General features: G+C 43.1%; 1 protein-coding gene across 4 annotated transcripts in view; it reads left to right on the top strand.

The window, feature by feature from the left end:
• AMOT (angiomotin) overlaps positions 1-20,921 on the top strand; it is a 61,436-nt gene that overhangs the window by 18,417 nt on the left and 22,098 nt on the right. For 3 of the 4 annotated variants that reach the window (XM_032476101.1, XM_032476099.1, XM_032476100.1), the window contains 4 exons: positions 5,981-6,503; positions 10,948-11,092; positions 11,703-11,795; positions 14,324-14,469. In XM_032476101.1, coding sequence (XP_032331992.1) covers positions 5,981-6,503; positions 10,948-11,092; positions 11,703-11,795; positions 14,324-14,469 — 907 coding nt within the window. Of the gene's footprint in view, positions 1-2,547; positions 2,677-5,980; positions 6,504-10,947; positions 11,093-11,702; positions 11,796-14,323; positions 14,470-20,921 lie in introns of those variants that run through there. The other variant, XM_032476102.1, reaches the window with a different exon arrangement.

The following is a 20,921-nucleotide window of genomic DNA, read 5'->3' as shown; positions in this document are numbered from 1 at the left end:
AGCTTTTCATTGTCCAGTCTCCCAGGATATTGAAGGAAGAGTCAGTGTTCCTCTTCTTGTGAGTTATTAGGCCCTTCTGTGAGGGGAAGTAAATTATCTGGGACTTCAGTCTGGGATATCCTATCGCTTTCATTTATTCTCCTCCACAAAACTCTCTTCACTAATTTTTGTAAACAAATCTTTCTGCAGAATTGCTGTGATTCTCTTGGACACTAAACAAACATCCAGATATTAATGTTGAGGGAACTATATACGTGCAAGTTCAGAACGTTACTTGCCCGGTACTTCCTTGCAGTTCCTGAAATCTGGATTGCTTCGTCTTTCTTCTGTAGAGTTTGTTACTTGCCAGTTACATTGCTAAATATCTAAGTTAAATTCACATCACATCATATAGAAGTTTTGATCAGATGCTAAAATGCAGAAGGAAAAATATTCCCATGACTTCTGTCCAACTTGCCATTAGTTCAGAAGGACTGTTTTGTATATTCAGAAATTCCTAAATATACTTCTGAATTATTCAGGAGCCCATTCACTCACTGCTACATCAACCAGACCTTATGATTCCATGATTCTGTTCATTCTATTGTGGCCGTGTCTCTGATCAAGAGTATTTCCGCATATGGGACAGAGGAAAGGTTTCAACCTTGGGCCAAAATGATGGCAGTTGTGTGTGCTATTCCTGCCGTGTGACCATGGGTAATTAATTATGGGTGGCCCTTTTCCTTAGGCAGCCCCCAGACTAGGCTTGTGACTCCTCTGATGTCTAACTTTCTGCCTCCTGTCCCCTTCTCACTCATTTGGGGCAGAGCCTCTTGGCTTGAAGTATGGTGGATGACTCAGGAGAGGAAGAAGGCAGTCAGGGGGTGGAGTAGGGTGAAGGTAAGAGAATGCACCTGGCATTTCCTGGTATTTCATTTTTTCACCTCCAGGTCCTGTGTTTTAGCCAGAAGCAATTCACTTTGGGCTCCACCCCTAACTTTGCCAGTTTAGGATTTTTTTTCCTTAACCCAGGTTGATTTCCTAACCTTTTTCAACCTCCTCTGTGCAGCTTTCAAAGGGCAGGAGTCTAAATTCTGATAAGTGGCTTGGAACAGGAAATGGGGTAACGGACAGGGCCTTTCCGCTTTAAATGAGCAAGAACCTGATTCCCATCTGCCCGATGAAACGGAAGACCCAGGGAGGGGTTGGTCCATTGGACTGCTTAGCTTAGTGGAAACCCATCCAAGCCAGCCAAATGTCAATGAAGCTGGGGGTTTTTGTTTTGCTCTTCCCATCAGCATGGAGGATCTGCGGGACTCCCTCCTGTATGTGGATGGGCTATGCATGTGGTGTGTTGCCCTGTGGGAGGGTGGGTGTGTTGGCCGGGTGTGGAGCACAATCCAAGTCCCGCTCAGCACATGGCCTGCCTTCCCAGGAAAGCTATTTTCAGAACTCATTCACCAGTATTGTTTGTGATCTGAAATGACTCCCACAGTGTTTGAAGCTAGATGGAAAAGCCCTTTGATCTGCCTAAATAAATACTAAGGAGCCCAAAGCAAGATTTTTTTTGCTTCCCAAACCGATTAAACCACCAGAGAAATTTAGCTGCATATATTTTACAGAAAGATATCTGTATTTTCTCCTCCCTCGTACGTTATCTGTGTATCTGTTTCTCTGTCCTCAACAGCAGTAGAGCTCACTCTGATTACCCTCTCTTGAGCAGTATTTTAATACACAGGTTTGCTCTAACAGTTTTTTTTTCCCTCTATGGGAGAGGAATTGGGTGCTTGATATGCTCAATGAATAATCAAACCGAAAACCATCCTAATTAGAAGATGCTCTTTGTGAATTTTGAGTCTGCAGCAGACAAACTCAGGGTTGGCAATAAAATTTTTGCCAAGCCTGGGGTGAGGGAGGGGCACCTATTGACAAAATACTGTTAAGGGAAGGTAGTTGGACTGCTTTCCAGAAGTGTACCCCTTTTAGGTGGTGACATATTTTGCCTCCTTTATTTCCTTTAACCAACTAGCTAGGCAGTTTGTGAGCACCCTTCCAAGTAACTGCTACTAGCACCAAACAATTAGAAGACAGAATTCTTAGCTCTTAATCCACAAATTATAGATCAGGACGTAGAGTGAGCTCTTTGAACAAATTACTGTTCCAAAAACCTTTTGTTGGCCTTTAGCGGTGCAGTGAAATGCTCGAGATTTGCTATTAAAGTGAACAAAATGTTACAAACCATTTTTTATGACTTCATCTTCCCTATGCCCTCCTCCCCACTTAAAAAAATAAATATCCTGAATGCCCAGAACTCCAGATGGGAAACAAGGCCAAGCCATCTGAAGAATTAAACATTTTCTGAATCTTTGTCTTTCTCAGTGCTGAGCCTTTTCTGCATCCGGGGTTTATATATTTATCAACTGCTTTAAAAAATTCAGTCCTTTCTGTTTGTAAAGCGGCCACCTCCTTTCAATTGTTGAAATCGTGCCCAGATCTGAGGTTTCTTGAGATCCTTGTTTAGTGGAATCTAAGGGTGACCTAACTCTGTAGTTCAGAGCAGAGCTGGTTGTGCAAGAGAAACAATCAGGAATTTGCAGTCCTCTCCAGGATTCAGAGACTGACCATCCCAGAGCCTGGGAAAGGCACAGTTTCTGTGGGGAGAATAAATTGGGTTCCAGGCTGTTGGCACCTGCTTTGGTGAGAGTGTGCATGTGCGGGCTACACACATGTGGGCCAGGAGTGTATAGTGTGTGCATAGGGGTGGGGTGTGGGTGGGTGCGTGGCTGAGAGGGCAGGGGGTCCCGTCCGTGAAGTGGCAGCCTGGAGGGCACTGTGTCAGCTCAGGGGGCCTGCTTTTGCTTTCCTTTTGTGTTCTCACAAGCTATTTCTGGGATTTCCTACCCCTACCCCCGCTTTGGGGAGATGCTGATTTTGGTCATTGGCCTCTGTCCTGCATGTATGTCACGTCTCATTTTCCACAGAGCACCGGGGGCCCAGGTTGTCTTAGGAAGGAGAAGGCTGAAGGGAGGGAAGGGGCAGGGAGGCAGGTCAGGGCTTCCATGGGGTCATGTGATTCTATTGTCTGCAGGCGGCTTGTTCCTGGTTAATGTGTCAGTGGGGAGACTTCCATGCTGCTGTGCAGCAGAAGGACCTGGGCAGTGTGCAGCTCAGCCAGCTGCCACCTTTATTATGACGATTCTTACTCTTACTCTTATTATGACTTAATCCTGAGTGTATTTTTGCTTCTTCTCTCCCACTCCTGTCATTCCTTAGGCCTCTCCTCTCAGGGGGAAATTCACACGAGTGTTAATACTGTCCCACTTTTTTTGTGGTGGGCGGATGCTGGAGTCCAGATGGAGTTCGTTGGCTGGAGGGCTTTCTCTCCTTTTACGACTGCCCAAGCCTTGCTATGTGTTTGCAAACCTGCCAGGGATGGACTGCCTTGGTTTTCCTAACATCACAATGCACTGAAATCTGCTTCCTTTTTCAGCCTAGGGGAACCTGAGGGGTAGCTGCCTTTTCTCCACTCATCTCTAGGCAGAGCACAGTCATGGTCGGGGCCACTGCCATCCCGGGCTTATCCCACTCTGGAGACCTCCTTCCAGAGACTTTCTGGTCTCCCTTTTCCTGAGGCCTCTGGGAGGCCTTGTTCTGTCCGGGGCACTGTGGGGCCTTTTCAGTCTCCAGGCAGGAGGGAGGCCAGTGGCTGGTCTGTTTGTGAGAGAGGTGTGGGTTGCTGGTGGGACCCAGGGGAGCTGTGGGGAGGTAGCCCAGTTCAGAACTGGGCATTCAGTCTTTGAAAGAGAACGCCTCCCAGGTCTTGGGTTTCCAAATCCTGGCAACGAGGATGAAGATTAATTCAGTCATTTTCCTCTTAAAATTCGAGAGCTGGATTGGAGAACATGAAATTTAAGCCCCTCTTTTCTGCCCAAAATATCCAAAAGCCCCAGCAAATCCCAGGACGTTATATCGTAACTCTAGGTATATATATAAATTATAATAGCTCTTACTCAAAGTGGAAGGAAAGCACATCATTCGTTTTACCTCGGAGGAAACTGCAGATCTACAGTATGGAAGACAGAGAAAGACTCTTCCCCAAATAAGTTTAGAAACAGCTTCCAGGCTTTTGATTGGATGAGTGCTTTGAGCTCTAGGAACTAAAGGTTATGTATTGTAGCAACTTTCCAGTTGTAATCCCAAAAACCATGTAAATTCTTCTGTCCACAAAGTGTGCATGCCCCCTTCAATATTCAGCAATTAATTCTAATGACATATGTACGAATTTGGAAGAATGTGAGTACACCAGAGGCATTGATGGGGCTGAGAGACAGCCTAGGACTTGAGCAGGTCTGGGGGCTCTGGGGAACATCTGGGTTATTGGGTGTCTGTGAGCAAGTGTTTGGAGTGACTTTGTAGCTGTAAAAAGCCCTCAAAGTGAGGGTTTCTTGTAGAGGTAGATAAATGAACAATAATGATAACCGGAGCATGTGTGGGAGGGATGTGCTTTAGCATCTGGAATACCAGTTATAAGTTAATTGCTCCTGGTGATTTGTCCCAGCTTCACCACAAATTTTATGCAATTTAGTGCAAAGATTAAGTGGATATCCCATAAGTAAAATCCCTAACAGGGTCAATCATTCTCTTTGGGAGGTAAATAAAAGACTCTTCATAATTCCTATTGAGCTCAAAATATGAGAGGAACCCAGTATTTTTGTAATTCATCTGTGACCTCAGGAACGAGATAGGCTCATGCAGATTAAGTAACTTGAGCAAAGTTACATGGCTAGTAAACAGTAGGAGAGGTCTCCAAACTCTGTTGGGATCCAAATCCTATGCTCTTAGCCATCTGTCTTCCCTGGACTGAGAAAATCAACTGTAGGACAAGCATCCACAGGATGTGGGAGTAGATGAGGTTAGCTAGGCCATGGGCTGGCGGGGTGGACACATGTTTTTGTTTTCAGTGTATACCGAGACATATTCTTCCTGGTCATGGTGATGGTGGAAGTGATCCATTCGCAGACGCTGATTGTTTCCCTTAATGGCTAATAGTCCAGTATTAGGTACAAAAATGGGAGAGCCACATTAAATAATATACCAAAGTTCTCCTTCTGGAACTTTCCATAAGCAATAAGCCAGGAATCTGTACATCAGTGGAAATCAATGCATTAAGGTAGTAGAAAGAGCCTGAAAACGGAAGTTAGTTTCTACCCTAGCACTACCACTAACTCACTCTGTAATATTTGGCAGATCACTTCTCCTCTGTGGCCCTCAGTTTACCATCCTTGTCCAAAGACAGATTTGGACTAAAGGATTTCTTTCTTTCAGGCCTTTTTAGTCCTTACATTTTGTGATTCAGTACATCAAAAATAGTATGATAGTGTTACCTGTAATCCCCTCCAAATCTAGGGATTATTGCTGCTAAAAGGCATCATTCAGTTATTAACAACTGTAATCTACAATAATCACTTGGAATCTATAATATACTAAGTATCTCTATCCTCAAGTAATTTTTTGAGACTATCTGAATTATCATAGAGAGTTACAAGTAACAAGGTGAAGGGTGGTGTTCATAATGGTTTGCTGTTTCCTTCTGGGCAAGTGGAACATAGTTTCTGTGTGCTGGACCACGTAAGATTGTCAGAAAAGGGTTAGTTTAAAATAATGAGGGGATAATTACCTTATCAAAGACTCATTTAAAATGCTTAGAGTTGAGTAACAAGCGCACATGCACACATCACTTAGATTTTCAGAGTGACCTTTGAGATCACCTGGTTCGGTCCTCCACGGGATCACACCTCTGTCTGTCAGGGAGTCCCAGAAGGCCAGGCCTGGAAGGGCCTGGAGAGGTCTTAGCCGAGATCCTGCAGTCTAACCCTGCGTGCTCCTGATTTTGCAGGTGTCCCGGGGGCACCAGGTGCCTCCTCATCTCCCTTTCTTGTGCCCCTCTCCCCCAGTGCCTTCCGAGGGAGCTTAACCCGAGCACACCTTCCATGTTTTCCAGGCCAGCGCAAGACATCTCGTTGCCGTTGTCAGCCAGGAACTCTCAGCCTCACAGCCCTACTTCTTCCCTCACGTCTGGGGGTTCCTTGCCCTTGCTGCAGTCTCCACCATCCACTAGACTGTCTCCTGCCCAACACCCCTTGGTCCCAAACCAAGGGGACCACTCTGCTCACCTGCCTAGGCCACAGCAGCATTTCCTTCCTAACCAGGCTCACCAGGGGGACCATTACCGTCTCCCCCAGCCTGGTCTGAGTCAGCAGCAGCCGCTGCCGCCACCACATCATCACCACCATCACCAGCCACAGCAGCAGCAGCAGCCACCGCAGCAGCAGCCACAGCCCGGAGAAACCTATTCAGCTATGCCTCGGGCTCAGCAGTCGTCTGCTTCTTATCAGCCAATGCCAGCCGACCCTTTTGCCATTGTTTCCAGAGCCCAGCAGATGGTGGAGATTCTCTCAGATGAGAACCGGAACTTGCGGCAGGAGTTGGAAGGATGCTACGAGAAGGTGGCAAGACTGCAGAAGGTGAGGTCCCCGTTTGGGGATATTACAGTCTCCTTGAAATCTTACTTGTTTCATACTGACACTTGTGGGTGCCCACATGACTTCTGGGCAGGTCCTCAGGATTCTTGTATCTGATGGTTATGAGATGGATCAAACTTTGGCAAAGCCTATCTTTCTAGGAGAAGTAACATTTTACAGACACCATAGCCCTAAAGAAAGCTTAACTGAGTATTTTAGAATTCCGAAAGGCAGAGAAACGTCTTCATAAGGTCAAGAACGCTGGTGAGGTCTGTGTAGGTGAAGGACCTGCCAGCGTAAAGACTTTTTCTCTTGATTATATTTTCCCAAATACTGAATTTGAATCTTAAATATAAATCCACAGTTCCCAGAAAAATCTCACCACTGAAGTGAGATCCTGCCCTGTCTTGTTCTGGAAAGGGCTTAGAGTACTTTTCCAAACGGTGGTTCTCATAGTAACCCTTTTTCAACACCCCTTCCTTTTCCCCCTTCTTGCTTTGGTCCTTCCCTGCAACTCTAATTCAACATCTGCTCTTTCTCTCTGGTGTGTGTTGCCGGGGGGGGGGGGGGGGGGTGCGGCAGGAGGAGCTTAGCACCACAGCTGGGTAACAGGTGACAGCCCTAGGCTGAGGAAGTAGAAAAAAGGAGTGATGTCCCAAGTTCATGTTCTTCCCTGGGCCCCTCCTGCCTCTTGCAGCTGAGACTTTAGCTCTTGAGTGCCCTAAGCTAGGAACCTTAGCTCTTGGCTTCCAGTGGCTGTTGGAGAATAGGGTTATGCCTTTGGCAGCCTCTTTGCAGCTTTTGTCATTGTGGCGCTCATGTGGTTTGATCTCCCAACAATGGGAACCGTTCAGGGAGGTGAGGGTGAAGGTGGAGGAGGGAGGAGAGGTTGCCTCGTATTGCTCAGCAACTCTGTTCTTAAGAGACACCCAGAAGTGGAAATTTCAGGGGCCTGAATGAAGCTGACAATTTATAAACATGAGATCTGGGCCCTAAAGGAGAGGAGGGCTTATCAGCTAAGATTTTTTTCTGTAGCAAAAACGCTTCCCCTAATCCAATGTTCCCAAGTCTGGATGGGGGTTGTTGGGTGAGAAATATTTCTCCTCAACTTTGTTCACAATTTTACATTTTCTTCCTCCTCTCGTATAACTATTCCCCCCAATCACATTATTACAATAAATTAATCACATTCACAGTTGACCCCAGTCCCCAAACTCTATTCAGAATAGCCCTGGTGCCATCTTTGATGCAGTAACCGAAGGATGAACCCGGATCTTCCATAGACTCTCTTTGCCAGAGGATGCTGAATGTTTTTTTTTTTTTTTGAGGGGGTGAAGGGAGAGTGGCAGGGAAGTAGAGCAGAATAGGATATAGGTTGTTGTGAAAAAATAAGAAGGCCTAAGGCTCATGAGGAGAAAAAGTAGACAGAATAAGTCTGGAAACCCATCACCATCCTCCCTCGCCCCTGTTCATATCATCACAAACCATACCAATGGATATGCCCTTCTGTGACTTATTTTCCTGGAAGGTCCTATTGAAGGTACAGCTTGCCCTTTTGGAGGAGACAGTATCTACCCAGGGGGTAGGAAAAGGATTGGTACAATGCCTTGAAATAGTACTCTGAACAACTTGAGTAAAGGGACTGCCTTCCACGAGGATGTGGAGAAAAGGGAACCCTTGTATGCTGTTAGTGGGAATGTAAATTGGTGCAGCCACTGTGGAAAACAGCATGGATGTTTCTCAAAAAGCTAGAAATAGAACTACCATATGACCCAGCAGTTCCACTCCTAGGTATATATCTGAAAGAAACAAACACTAATTTGAAAAGACACACAAACCCCAGTGTTCATAGCAACATTGTTTATAATTGCCAAGGTATGGAAGCCACCTAAGTGTCCATCAGCAGATAAATGGACAAAGAGGATGTGAGATATCTATATATATCTATATATATCTATCTATATCTATATCTATATCTATATCTATCTATCTATCTATATGTATGTATGTATGTATATGGAATAGAATATCACTCAGCCATAAAAAGGAATGAAATTTTGCAATTTGCAGCAACATGGATGCACTTGGAGGGCATTGTGCTAAGTGAAATAAGTCAGAGAAAGAGAAATACTGTATGATATCACTTATATGTAGAATCTAAAAAGTACAACAAATTAGTAAATATAACAAATCAGGAAAAGACTCACAGATATAGAGAAAAAAACTAGTGGCTACCAGTGGGGAGAAGGAAGTGAGGAGGGGCAATAGGGGTACAGGAGTGAGAGGTACAAAGTATTAGATATAAAATAGCTACAAGGATATATTGTACAATGCAGGGAATATAGCCAATATTTTATAATAACTGTAAGTGGAGTATAACCTTTAAAAATTGTGAATCACTATATTGTACATCTGTAATTATATAATATTGTACACCAACTATACGTCAATAAAAAAACAATAAACAAACAAAAGGGACTGCTTCCAGATGTGGCATTCTGTGGGGTACTGGAAAGCCCTGCATTCTAAAGGCTGTCCAGAGCAGACCAACACCAAGCCTGCTCTTTCAAATGGAAATGTTTGTTTTCTCTACCCAGCACTTGAATTTCATGCAAAAGCTTTATCAGGCTCAGGCCTTGCAGATCTTGTCTCTAAATGCCATTCACCAGTTTTCACCTTCTGTGCTGCTATCTTGGTGCCATCTGCAAGGAGAAAAACACTCTCAAGTCTGCTCTTTTCTGTGGTGTAAGCCTCATTTGTTTGCAGGCAGTCCTGCCTCAGGCATAATTTTGGAGCTGGGGCAGGTGGAATCTGAATTGTTTGGTAACCCCACCTTTTCCCCAGTCTCCCACTGGGGGCCTGATATTTCTCCCCTAAAGTACCCTGGGCTTTGTTAAGGAGGATAGTGGAAAACTGAAAAGGAATGCCGAATGGTTACAGGAGTCACATTTAATTTGAAAATTGCTTCATAGGCTGTGGGGTTTACTTGTCTTACACAAATCATATGCAAATATCTCTGTGGTTATGGTATGTGCAGTGAAGCTCTACTGGTTACAGAAAGACTCGAGTCTAATTTCTTATTTTCTTCCTGATTTGGGCTGATTCAGGGAAGGACCCTTTCTCTTTGAGGTTGTGTGTGTGTGTGTATGTGTGTGTTTTCCGTTTTACAAGATTTGCAGGGGTGTCATAAAACACAACTCTGATCATGAATTTCTGTTAAAAAATCTGTTCTGGTCTCCCACTGACTACGGGATAAAGTCCAAATGCCTGGAATTAAAGCCCTTTCATGATCTGACTCCAGTCTATCTTTGCAGCCACATCTCACCAGCTTCCCTCTGTGTACCCCACAGTGTCCAGCCAAACGAGGCTACTGGTCATTCTGGGAATACATTTCCTCACTCAGAATAGAATACCCTTCCCCTCACCTCTGCCCATTGAAATCTGACCCAGCTTTCAGGATCTGACTCTAAATGCCACCTCCTCCCTGAAATTGTTCCCTCTCCCTTCACCCCTAAGCAAGGATAACCTCTTCTTCCCTGACACTGTATAACACTACTCCTACTTTTCTTCATAATATATCTGTCCCTATATTCTTTACTTGATTAGATTGCAAGCTACTTGAGGACAGTTATAACATCCTCATTCATATTTACACACCCCTCGGTGCTTTAAAGAGTTCCTGTAAAAATATGGCCCCTGGTAAATGTTTGTTAAATTGAACTGAACTAACTACATGAGGCTGAGGCCTAGGGTTTAAGGGTTCACCTCTGCCGTAAACATGTTCTAGGAAAGACAACTGAATGCTTCTCTCTGCTAAAATGGGGAGAGGTGCCCTTGCATAGGCCAGTATCAATGCAAATCGAAATAAACATGCAGAGGGGAGAGTATAGCTCAGTGGTAGAGCACGTGCTTAGCATGCACGAGGTCCTGGGTTCAATCCCCAGTACCTCCATTAAAATAAATAAGTAAATAAACAAACCTAATTACCTCCCCCCAAAACAAAAACAAACAAACCAACCCCAAATGAAATAAATATGTAAAAGTCCTTTGAACCCTCTGGAATAATGTTATCTGTATACTATATGCATTATCATTAATATTTTCAAAATTAAGAAAATTCTTATTCAGAACTGAAAATCATTTATAACTATACTTATCAAATTTATTCTCTCCTACCACCATCTCTGAAGGCAGAAACTTGTATTTGTTTTTAAACCGAGGAAGTCTCGTGACCCAGTGAGTTAATTCCAGAGCTCAAGGTTGAACTTAGAAATTCTTCCAGGAAACTTTTCTCATCTGACTGTGTTACGCTTGCCTCCTGGCCATCTATAAAGCCCTGGGAGAAGCTGTAATTAAGGATTTGCATATGTGTTTTAGATCATCTTTCCCCATCAACTTCCTATCATCATCACTATCTTTCCTTTTTGTTGTTATTGTTGTTGTTCAGGTGGAGACAGAAATCCAGCGTGTCTCAGAGGCATATGAAAACCTTGTGAAGTCATCCTCCAAAAGAGAGGCCCTGGAGAAAGCCATGAGAAACAAGCTTGAGGGGGAGATTCGGAGGATGCATGACTTCAACAGGGATCTGCGAGGTGAGGGAATCACTTCTGAAGCATCACTCAAGATGGTGAAGGGAAGGGCTAAGGAGCACATGGTGAAGCTCTTGGGTCTTATCCAGCCCACTGGGATGGTCAGCAAATTGCAGAGTATAGACCAGGCTAGGTTTTTGTGAATACAGTAGTGCTCGGTCCTAAGCTTGCTTAATCAAAGTGGGATGAGCTGATGGGTTAATCAGACAGTATCCCTCCCGGGTCTCCTGGATCCACCTGGCCTATCCCCACAGTCTGTGCTGCCTCTCTTCCCTTACAGGTTGAAAGACTTTATAATAACTTTGATGCTTTTTTCCTTGGTGAATGAAAGATATCATATATTTAGGGGTGGATTCTTTTGTTGAAATTTAGAAATCTGCACTTAGGTTTTGTCAGTGAGGAATGAAAGTGTTCAAATGCTCACCTCCTCCTTCCCTGCCATGGTCTGGTATTGTTTTGGGACCCACATTTATACACCTATGTCTGTGTCACCCATTCTTGTGTAACACGAAGAGATAGGCTTGTTTTGCCTGTGATTAGCATTTAGAGGGCACATAGCATGTGCCTGGAAGTTTGTACTTAGGGTCTTGTTGATTGTCTCCACATTCCACAGAGCGTCTAGAAACTGCCAACAAGCAGCTTGCGGAGAAGGAATATGAGGGATCAGAAGATACCAGAAAAACCATCTCTCAGCTGTTTGCAAAAAGTAAGTCTGAAAGCTTCAGCGGCAGGTATGAGCGTGTGGGGGGCAGTGAAGTGTATGAAAAGGTTACACAGTTCTATTTAGCCTTCTAGAACAGCCAGGGCAGAGTGAATTTCATTTAAGGGTTCTTTTTCCTGTTCAAGCATGAAGTTAGGAGCTTGTGTTCTTTTCCTTTGAGGCCAAGAAGGCTCCTTGCCACAACATCTAGTCACATCAACATAACTCCTTCTGTATTAAAACGGAGAAGCCCCTTGAAATCTCTGCTTTTTGTCATGGCTAGCTGAAAAGGACTGTGGTGAACATGAGGTCCCTTATGTTGAAGGGATTTATTGTTGAAGGCTCCATGTGTTGGCTCTGGTGGAGATGGGATTAACATGCCAGATTGATGATTAGTGCTTAGAATACCTAACCTATATCTGGGGCTGCTTTAAACACCCTGTGTTATATCACATCATTACATGTTGGGGGTTCCTAAGGAGAGCTAGAGGGAGACCACTGCTGAGGCCTGAACCAGTGACTCTGGTTGCGGATTTGGAGGGTGTGGGGGAGGGCAGAGCTATGTCTTCCTCCTAATAGTGTTTCCTTTGTCTGGAAATACTTCTAGGACCGTGACAATGAATTAATCCTCGTCTTTATCGGTCCCTAATGGACTCCACCCAGCTACACAATACCTCATTCTTTCCAATTACCACAATAAAACCAGCAATAAAAACTACACAGCGGATTGAGTCCATAGGGAGAATGCGTTCTGGGGAAACAGAAGAACTGCCCTTATTTCTGCAGATGCCCATAGCTGGTGTCTCCTACCTCCAGCCTCCATCAGCATGGCTCCCAGCTGGAGCAGTGCTTGGTGGGGAGTCGTCAGGCCCCATCTTCGCTGGGCCTCCACATGACCCTTTCAAGTCATTCCATGCATCTTCCAGTCGGCTTTTACAAGTTTGTTTGATCTTCAGTTACAGTATCCCGCTCCCTTCCTGGGTTGCTCTGTTATGCTCTGGCTTCAAAACAGGGGCTTTTTTTCCCTCCTCATTTCCCTGAGCCTCCTGTTCCTTTGTCAGTACATCTTAGAGGAAGGAATGTAGTTTTTCTGGTGTCATCAGTGCCTAGTGTAAATTGTTGTGAAGTTGCTTTTGTGGTGTCACGGTTACCCTGGAAGCTACTTCACTGGTGGAGATGGTGACAGCCTTCCAGGACAAAACAAAACAAAACAGAAAATGTATGGATTCTTGGCTCTGGATCTGCTATTTCATACTTCTCAGCGTGTGGGGAGGGTATTTCAGGTGTCCTCGGATCTCTGCTGCTGGCTTATAAAATGCGCTTATTTAGTAGATCACACTGTGTTAACAGCAGGGTGAAAGCCTGTCAAATGGTTCTAGAAGGAAAATGTGGACTCCACCTAGTAGGCAAGGAAGAGGGCATGGCTTGTGTGGCCCCTTCATTTCTTTTGTCTTTGGGCATCAACAGGGTTGAAAGTATGCCAGGAGTCAAGAAAGCCCTCTTGAAAAGGCCCCTGAAAGAGGCCAGACCAACTCAATCCTAGGAGAAGGTGGTCTGGTATAGTGGGAAGAGCTCAGAACAACCTGACCTTCAGTGTGGGCTCCACTGCTTCCTTACCGATTGTGGGACCTGGTACAAGTTACTCAAGCCCTTAGAGGCTCTGTTTTCTCATATGCACAATGGAGAAAAGAATAATACAACACCTGCCCTGTATGGTTGTTCTTAGGATTAAGTTAGTACAATACTTGGTATGTAGTAAGTATTCAACAAATGTTTATTTCTTCCCAAGATACATCTGAATAGATATGTAAAGCCCGAGTGGGAAGGAAGGCGAGGCTGCCCTATTAAAATTTCTCCTACAAACTTAAGTATCAGTGTCTTGAGAGGAAGGGCATTCTCCTTCCCAATGAGCATCAACATCGCTCATTTGAGTTTCTGGTGTGAGGTGGGGAAGGACCCAGAAAAGCATGGGACATAACTACATGTGCCATGGTCATCTATAGCTGCAGTGTGATCCTGGATTGACCTCAGTTAGAAAAGCACGGCAGTCATAAAGGGTGGGGTTCGAAGTTTTCTACATTTGATAAAATTCCATTTTTAGATTGATTTAATATACTGTCATGAGGAAACAATGGGGAAAATTTGTGGAGGCTCAGTTGCTCATTGGCCAATTCAAGACTGAAGAAATAAAATCAAGGAGACAAGCCTAGCTGTTCTTCTAATGTGTGTGTGTGTGTGTGTGTGTGTGTGTGTGTGTGTGTGTATTCTTCTTTGGCAAGTACTTTTCATAATAGTTTTTACATCTGCTTTCTCATTGCTTCTGCACAACAACCATTGTTAAGTGACTTCTGAATTTACATGACAAGTTAGTGGTGGAGTCAGCAATAGAGTTCAGATCTCGGGTGTCCTGGTTCTTGTAGCTGTGTGTTAGAACACTAGAATGTCTAGTAATGGATGTGATTGTCAGCTTTGCTCAGGTCAGACTGTTAGCCAGCTCTGGAATGGCAGTATTGATATATTTCATGTCCTGATAGATAAGGAGAGCCAGCGGGAGAAGGAGAAACTGGAAGCGGAGCTGGCCACTGCCCGTTCTACCAATGAGGACCAAAGGCGACACATTGAAATCCGAGACCAGGCCCTGAGCAATGCCCAGGCCAAAGTGGTAAAGCTGGAGGAAGAGGTATGTGTCCTTTTCTTGGGTAGCATATGAACCTGGGGGTAGAAGAGGTGGGAAACCAAGGGCACTGGGGGTCCCCATTTTGGTGAACTGGAAGCTGCATCATTCTCCAACAAGAAGGTACCACCTACTACTTCTAGTTAGAGCTGTGGTGATGTGAGTGGACTTTGATTTCTTTTCTCTTCTCTTCAAGTCCCTTCCTTTTGCTCCAGAATAGAAAGCCACCAAGGTCAAGGTGCAATTTTCATTCACTCATTGGTATAATAAGCTAACCACTCCCCACTAAAGTTCTTACTATGTACCTAGCCCTGCCTCAAATTAAGCCGCTGACAGATATATATATATATTTAATTATATTTAATATAATATATATTTATGTTATAACATAAATATATATTATAACATAAATATAAATATTATAAATATAATTATATTTAAATTCCTGCTCTTACAGGGCTTTAAAGCTGTATTTTGGAAGGGCTAGAAAAATGATTCCAGATATTTTAGAGTACTTCAAGGATCTTGAAATCAGAATGGTCCTTGTCTCCCTAGGCTCAGTGGGAATTTGGTTCTCTCAAGCAAAAAAAAAAAAAAAAAAGAATCTTGATGACTGTGTCTCTTGTCATTGGATTTATTTTGCAGATTGATTTTGGAATAGAGGCAATCTCGGGGTACCTGGGACAGGATGGGATCAAGGGATAATTTAAAGTTTATGGCAGGTCAAGAGCTATGGCCTGGGTCTGACTGGCTAGATTCTAGAATGTAGGTATGTGGTGGAGTGAAGTTCTCAGTTATTTGTGTGCAAGGATGGAGCCTTCCCTCAACAAATGCAAAGGCCCCCAAACTGCTAAGCATCTGATTAATATGTATCTGGTCACTCTCGATGTAGATGTTACTCGATTGCAACACTAAACTGTGTTCATGTGAGATAGAACTTTGCTGCTGGCCTATTATTAATTAATGTTGGATGTCAGTTGTCATTGTATCAGAGTATTAGTACTCCTTAGATGTTTTACAGTTCAGGGAATCAGTGTATTACAGCAAAAAAAAAAAAAAAAAAAGATCTAAAGTGTAACTTGGTAAAGAAAATTTCACATCTCACTGACTTCTCTATTCTAACATTTGAATTGCTTTAAGAGAAAAAATAGCCTCCATTATAACAAGTTGAAATCTTTATAAACTTGAGACAAAAACAAAACACCAAAAAAGTGTTTAGTGGCCAAACATTCTAGCTATTGTACGTAGGTATGTTTCCTACTTTCATTCACTGCCTACTTGTCTCCCTCGGTAAAAATGTTCGAGTTTCTAGAAATCTCCTGACTGACAGATACACTTTGATTTCTTTCGTGGGTGTTAAAATGCTTGTTGAAGCTGTATTGTCGGTTTATCCTTCTCTAATAGGTAATGCCATCTAAACTATGATATCCTTTAACCTGAATTGGTTCATCATTAAACTTCAGGTTGTATAAAATCAGGCTAATGTTCTGCTTCATCAGCTATCGAGACCACAAATACTGCCAAGTTGCTTTCTTGAAAATGAGGAATACTTGTACATTCCTGGTGTCCAGGTCTAAGGAGCTTAGCACACATCCTTTAGCCTTTTGCCACAAGTCATATATCCCTTTCCTTTCCCTTTTTGAAAAGAAAACAGAGTAAGGGACTAGGATAGGACTGTATTCTTTTAGAGAAGGGAAAACTGAGAGATCCGCCGAGAAGTCGCTTGCTGGTCGTCACATGGCAAGTCTTGGACAGAGCCAGGAATAAAACTGGAATCTCATGACTCTTCATTCCCTAGACCCTGCTGCCTGTCTCCCTGGCTGATTCATCCTTTGGTTCCATTCCTAAAAAGAAAATGTGGGCGCTTGTTCAGATATAGTAACCTCTGCATTTTTAATTTTTTTAAAATTGCTTTACCCATTGGGCCCCTCTTTTTCTTTTCTTTTATTTTTTTGGCCCCTCTTTTTCAACAGACTATGAGAAGCTTATCCAGATTGCTTTGAGATTGTGGTATATATACAGCTCCACTGTCCCTCCAGGAAGGGCGCCCATCTAGTTGGAGATACATGGGGACAAAGACTCTGCAACCATCTCAGTTTGCAGCATCTGAGGGTTCAGTGGTAACTGGTTGTTAATCATGGAAATAATATACATGTATGGAGGGGATGTTAATCTGTAGTTCCCACTGGGCAGCCCTCACTGAAACAGTTGCCTGAAATATATTTCTGGCTTCAGACTTCTGAGGCTTTTCTGGACATTTGTTCCAGAGATTTTTTTGTTGTTTTCCAGGGCTCTGTTCCAAAATATGTAGATTTACAATTTAAAGAAGAAGCTCTAAATATTGGGCTAAGATTGAATGATGGCATCTTGTGGCCAGATATCTCACATGAGCTCATCAATTATTGTTAATTTTTTAGTCCCCATCCAACTTGTACTTTTGCATGGAGTCTAGTTGTTGGGAAATTCTGAGTTGCTGTTGCTAAAAGAGGTGGAACATTTGACAGGGAGGGTAGGCTGGGAGCCTTCTACCCGACAGAATCACAGGCAGAGGCCATGTAATGTCTTCCAGGCTCTCAAGCCGGATCACCTCTAGCACATATAGGGGCTTGAAACCACATTTCAGGGAAACTCCACTGATTCCTGTTTTCCTTTTTGTTTGAGTAGTCTGTCAGAGCTGGGTTTGCTCCTGGGTGGTATTTGTCTTATCTCCTCCATAATATTCAGAGGAAAACATTCCTTTCCCTTATCTTCAACTACAGGAATTGATAAGTGAAGTTTTACTTTTGTGCTGTGACTCAACCCCCATGAGGTCTCATTTTTCCCCTGGGTTAAAATTTTTAAAGTATGGAACATTAGGGAGGTATTTAAGTAAGTCACTCTGGAAATAATCTAGCAAGGAGTCTTCATTGTAATTCCATTACAAAATTAGTGAGCATTTCTAAATCAAGAAGAGTATTCATGGATAGAAAATACATCCCTCTATCTGTTGGAGATGGCTCAGTAAGTTCATGTTTGAAGGCAGAGGGATATATCTGAAGCCTGCCTATGTCTCAAAAAAATATAATTTAGTTTTGACTTATAGATGGCACCATGGCTTTTCCTAAGAAGTTCTTCTGGGGGAAACCTCTCTAGTTTACTTAGCAAATGAGAATTAGGGAAACTTTCTCAAATGAAGCCTTTTTTCTAGGGAGTATTTTCTTAGCTTGCTAAGTACGAGGTCACTCAGGTTTAACTACTTTGCATTGTATCAAGATGGTCAGGTTGATACATATACTGAACAGCATGTGGTTCACCTGAAACTAATGTAATGTTCTAAGTCAATCATCTCTCAATAATAATAATAAAAGATGGTCAGTGAAAGATTATGACTACTTTAATGGTCTGAGGACCCTTGCATGTATTTGTGCCTTTCTCTTTACCATGTCCTCGTTTAGATGCTTTTCCTCAAATCCATTCCATCTTTCTAATACTATTGAATCTCTTGCCCAGGACACTCTACTTCATTGTGCTCTAAGTGCTACACAGAAATGGTGCCTCAGGTTTACGGAGAACTGTCTCATGCAATCCCAACTTCCTCCCTCTTCCAAGTTCAGCACAGATTCTCTCATGGACCCTGTTTTGCTGACATGGAGGGATATAGTATCTTGCTGGGAATGGGGATAGCACTCTGAAGAGCAGACCTGTTTTTTGGTGATTCACTATGATCCAGGTCTTGCCACCAATCTGCAGCTCACGCAGCAGGCAGCCGCCGAGGTAAATGGTGCCTTTCCATCCCTGCCTTTATCTTTCGGGACACGTAGGTCCTATTGAAGTGGAGTCTCATTAAACAACAAGTCAAAAGAACTCTGTGTCTTACAGCAACCATGGTATTCTCCCATTCAAAGAGACCTCCCTCTGTCCCCCACTAATTTGACCTCACTGGGGGGTTTCGACAGATGCCTGGCATATCCACTCACAAGGCTCAAGGCAGCCCAGGCTTCTGGCCGGCTGCTGTCTTACGATGATCCAGAGCTGAGCCACTGCTTGGGTAATTGTTTCAGGGACAGTGGGAAAAAGGCCCTGGCAAGATCAAAGAGGGAAGATGCTGCGGGTGGGCTGCTTACTGAGCAGAGTGCACAGGAAGGGAAAGAGCGGAATGTGGGAGGGCTGGCAGAAAGAGCCAGTGAGCCTTGTTCTTTGGCTTTTGGCTAGATTGACAGCCACAGAGATTCAGGGGAAAAAAAGGCCCAAGTGTTAACCTTTTCCCAACTGCAGTGTCTGGTGGTGATTTAGATATGGCTGTGAAAACTCTTGGTGGTGGTGCATTTTCCAGAATCCTTTCACCACTCCACTCAGTTCTTCAAAACTAAATTCATACTGTTTCACTTCCGTTCTACCATGACTCTTCATGGTAAATATTTTCTCTTATTTCTAAATCTCTTGCCACTTATTTGATTTGTGTTTTTGGTTTTAGAGTTGCCTAAGTTTCTGCTATCACACCTATCCACACAGCACCTTAACTAGTCTCCTTCCTTCCCAATATTAGAGGAAGATGTTCTAGACATAGACATTTATATGTCTCATCCAAAATAATCCTCAAACAGTAGGATTTTGTAGGTATAGGTAAAACTCACACGGTGGTTGTGATGGAAGATCTAAGGGTATAACTTATGTGTGCATTTAAAGTATTTACAGGAATTCAGATAAAATACGTATCTACCTAGGAATCTTTCAGAGTGTTCTGCTCTTGAATTGTTGACTTATTGGAAGGGCGTTTCATCTAAGGATGACATTTCCTATATTTATGGCAGCGTATTTTCTTTGAAGTAGGTGTTGGTCCACCAATATAAGACATTATGAGGTGGAACTACCTCTCAGAGCTTGATTTTCTCAGTTTTTTCCTATGATTTTGGCTTTTGAAATTCCCAAATTAAAAGTCTTGTGTATTTTTTTATTTTTCAGTCTCCTTGACAGAACGAACTCCATTCCCTTGGTAGCAAGTTTCCAGAGGTGGTTTTTTACTCTTCAGTTCTTTTAATATCCACCAGTGGACCACATCTTCTTGGCAGTGGACACAGGCAACTTGCTAATACCAGGGTAGTGTTACCAAATTGCTTCAGAGGGAACTCTTACTCGGAGCCATGGGCTCCTGGGTAAGGCTAAATCAAATCAAATAGAAATCACTGGAACCTCATGGAGCAACCTATAACTTAGTTGTACGAAGGAAAGGAACAAAGAAAGTACATTTCAGTTGTGACATTTGTGACACCGTGAGTGCTTGGAGTTGTGGGCAGTAGAAGGGAAGATGAAAATCAGATATGAAGGCTGGCCTCTGTGACACTAGCTCTAGTTCTGTACTATTAGTCTCAATGTCCTTTAGCCAACGGAATGTGTGTATGTTGGTGTTCATCTAACTAATAATAATCGTCCACCCCCTCTACCTATCCATATGTATATTTTTTATTATTTATTAATACTTTACTTTTTAGGGCAGTTTCATGTTCACAGCAAAACTGAGGGACAGGTACATAGATTTTCCATATATCCACTGCTCTCAGACATGTGCACAGCCTCCCCTACTATCAACATCCCCCACCAGAGTGCTACATTTGTTACAATTGATGAACCTCCAATGACACATCATAATCACCCAAAGTCCATAGTTTACACTAGGGTTTACTCTTAGTAGTATACATTTTGTGGGTTTGGTAAATGTATACAATGACATGTATCCATCACTATGGGATCATACAGAATATTTTCACTGCCCTACAAATCCTCTGTTTTCTGCCTATTCATTCCTAACCCCCAGCATGTACTTTTTAACCTTTTGAAAATATTTCCTAACACTTAATATATCCCCACTATGAACCTTGCAATTTTCACTAGATTAGGAAATTAAAGTGAAGGCAGATTATACAATTAGTAATACATCTAGAAGAAAGCCCAGAGCTCTTCATTCCAAAAGAGCCCACACTATGCTTTGTCTACCAGTGAATAAATGGAGAAGGTTGATGATTAAATCACTTCCTTACAAATGGCTGAGGCAAATGGATAGCTTTAGGGGCCCTAGAAGTAATTTTGTATGTAGCCATCCTTTAAAAAATAAATTTGAAAGACATCTGCAGTTGTTGGAAGGAGGGAAGAGATGCCATCACGTGGTATTCATTTGCAGGGATCAGATTTTCCTGAGTCAGAAGGGGGTTAAGAGATCTGCCAAATGCTTGGGAATGGGTTCAAATTGTTGCAGAAGTGCAGTGGAAAAATATGATGGATTGAGCTCAAGAGTATTTGCCTTATTCTTCAATAGGTTGTCTTCCCGCTGTTCTTCCTCCCAATTTTATGATTACCTTTTGAAAACTTATCTCTTAATGGGAATGATATGAAACCCTTATCTTGACTTGCCAGGCAAATACATTTATGAATATGTGTGTTTACTGGTTTTATATTTTCAGTATTTCACTAAGCTATGCTATGTT

This window comes from Camelus ferus, chromosome X (genome assembly GCF_009834535.1).
Source record: "Camelus ferus isolate YT-003-E chromosome X, BCGSAC_Cfer_1.0, whole genome shotgun sequence".
Classification (NCBI taxonomy): domain Eukaryota; kingdom Metazoa; phylum Chordata; class Mammalia; order Artiodactyla; family Camelidae; genus Camelus; species Camelus ferus.
This window is presented reverse-complemented; position numbering and strand designations above follow the sequence as displayed.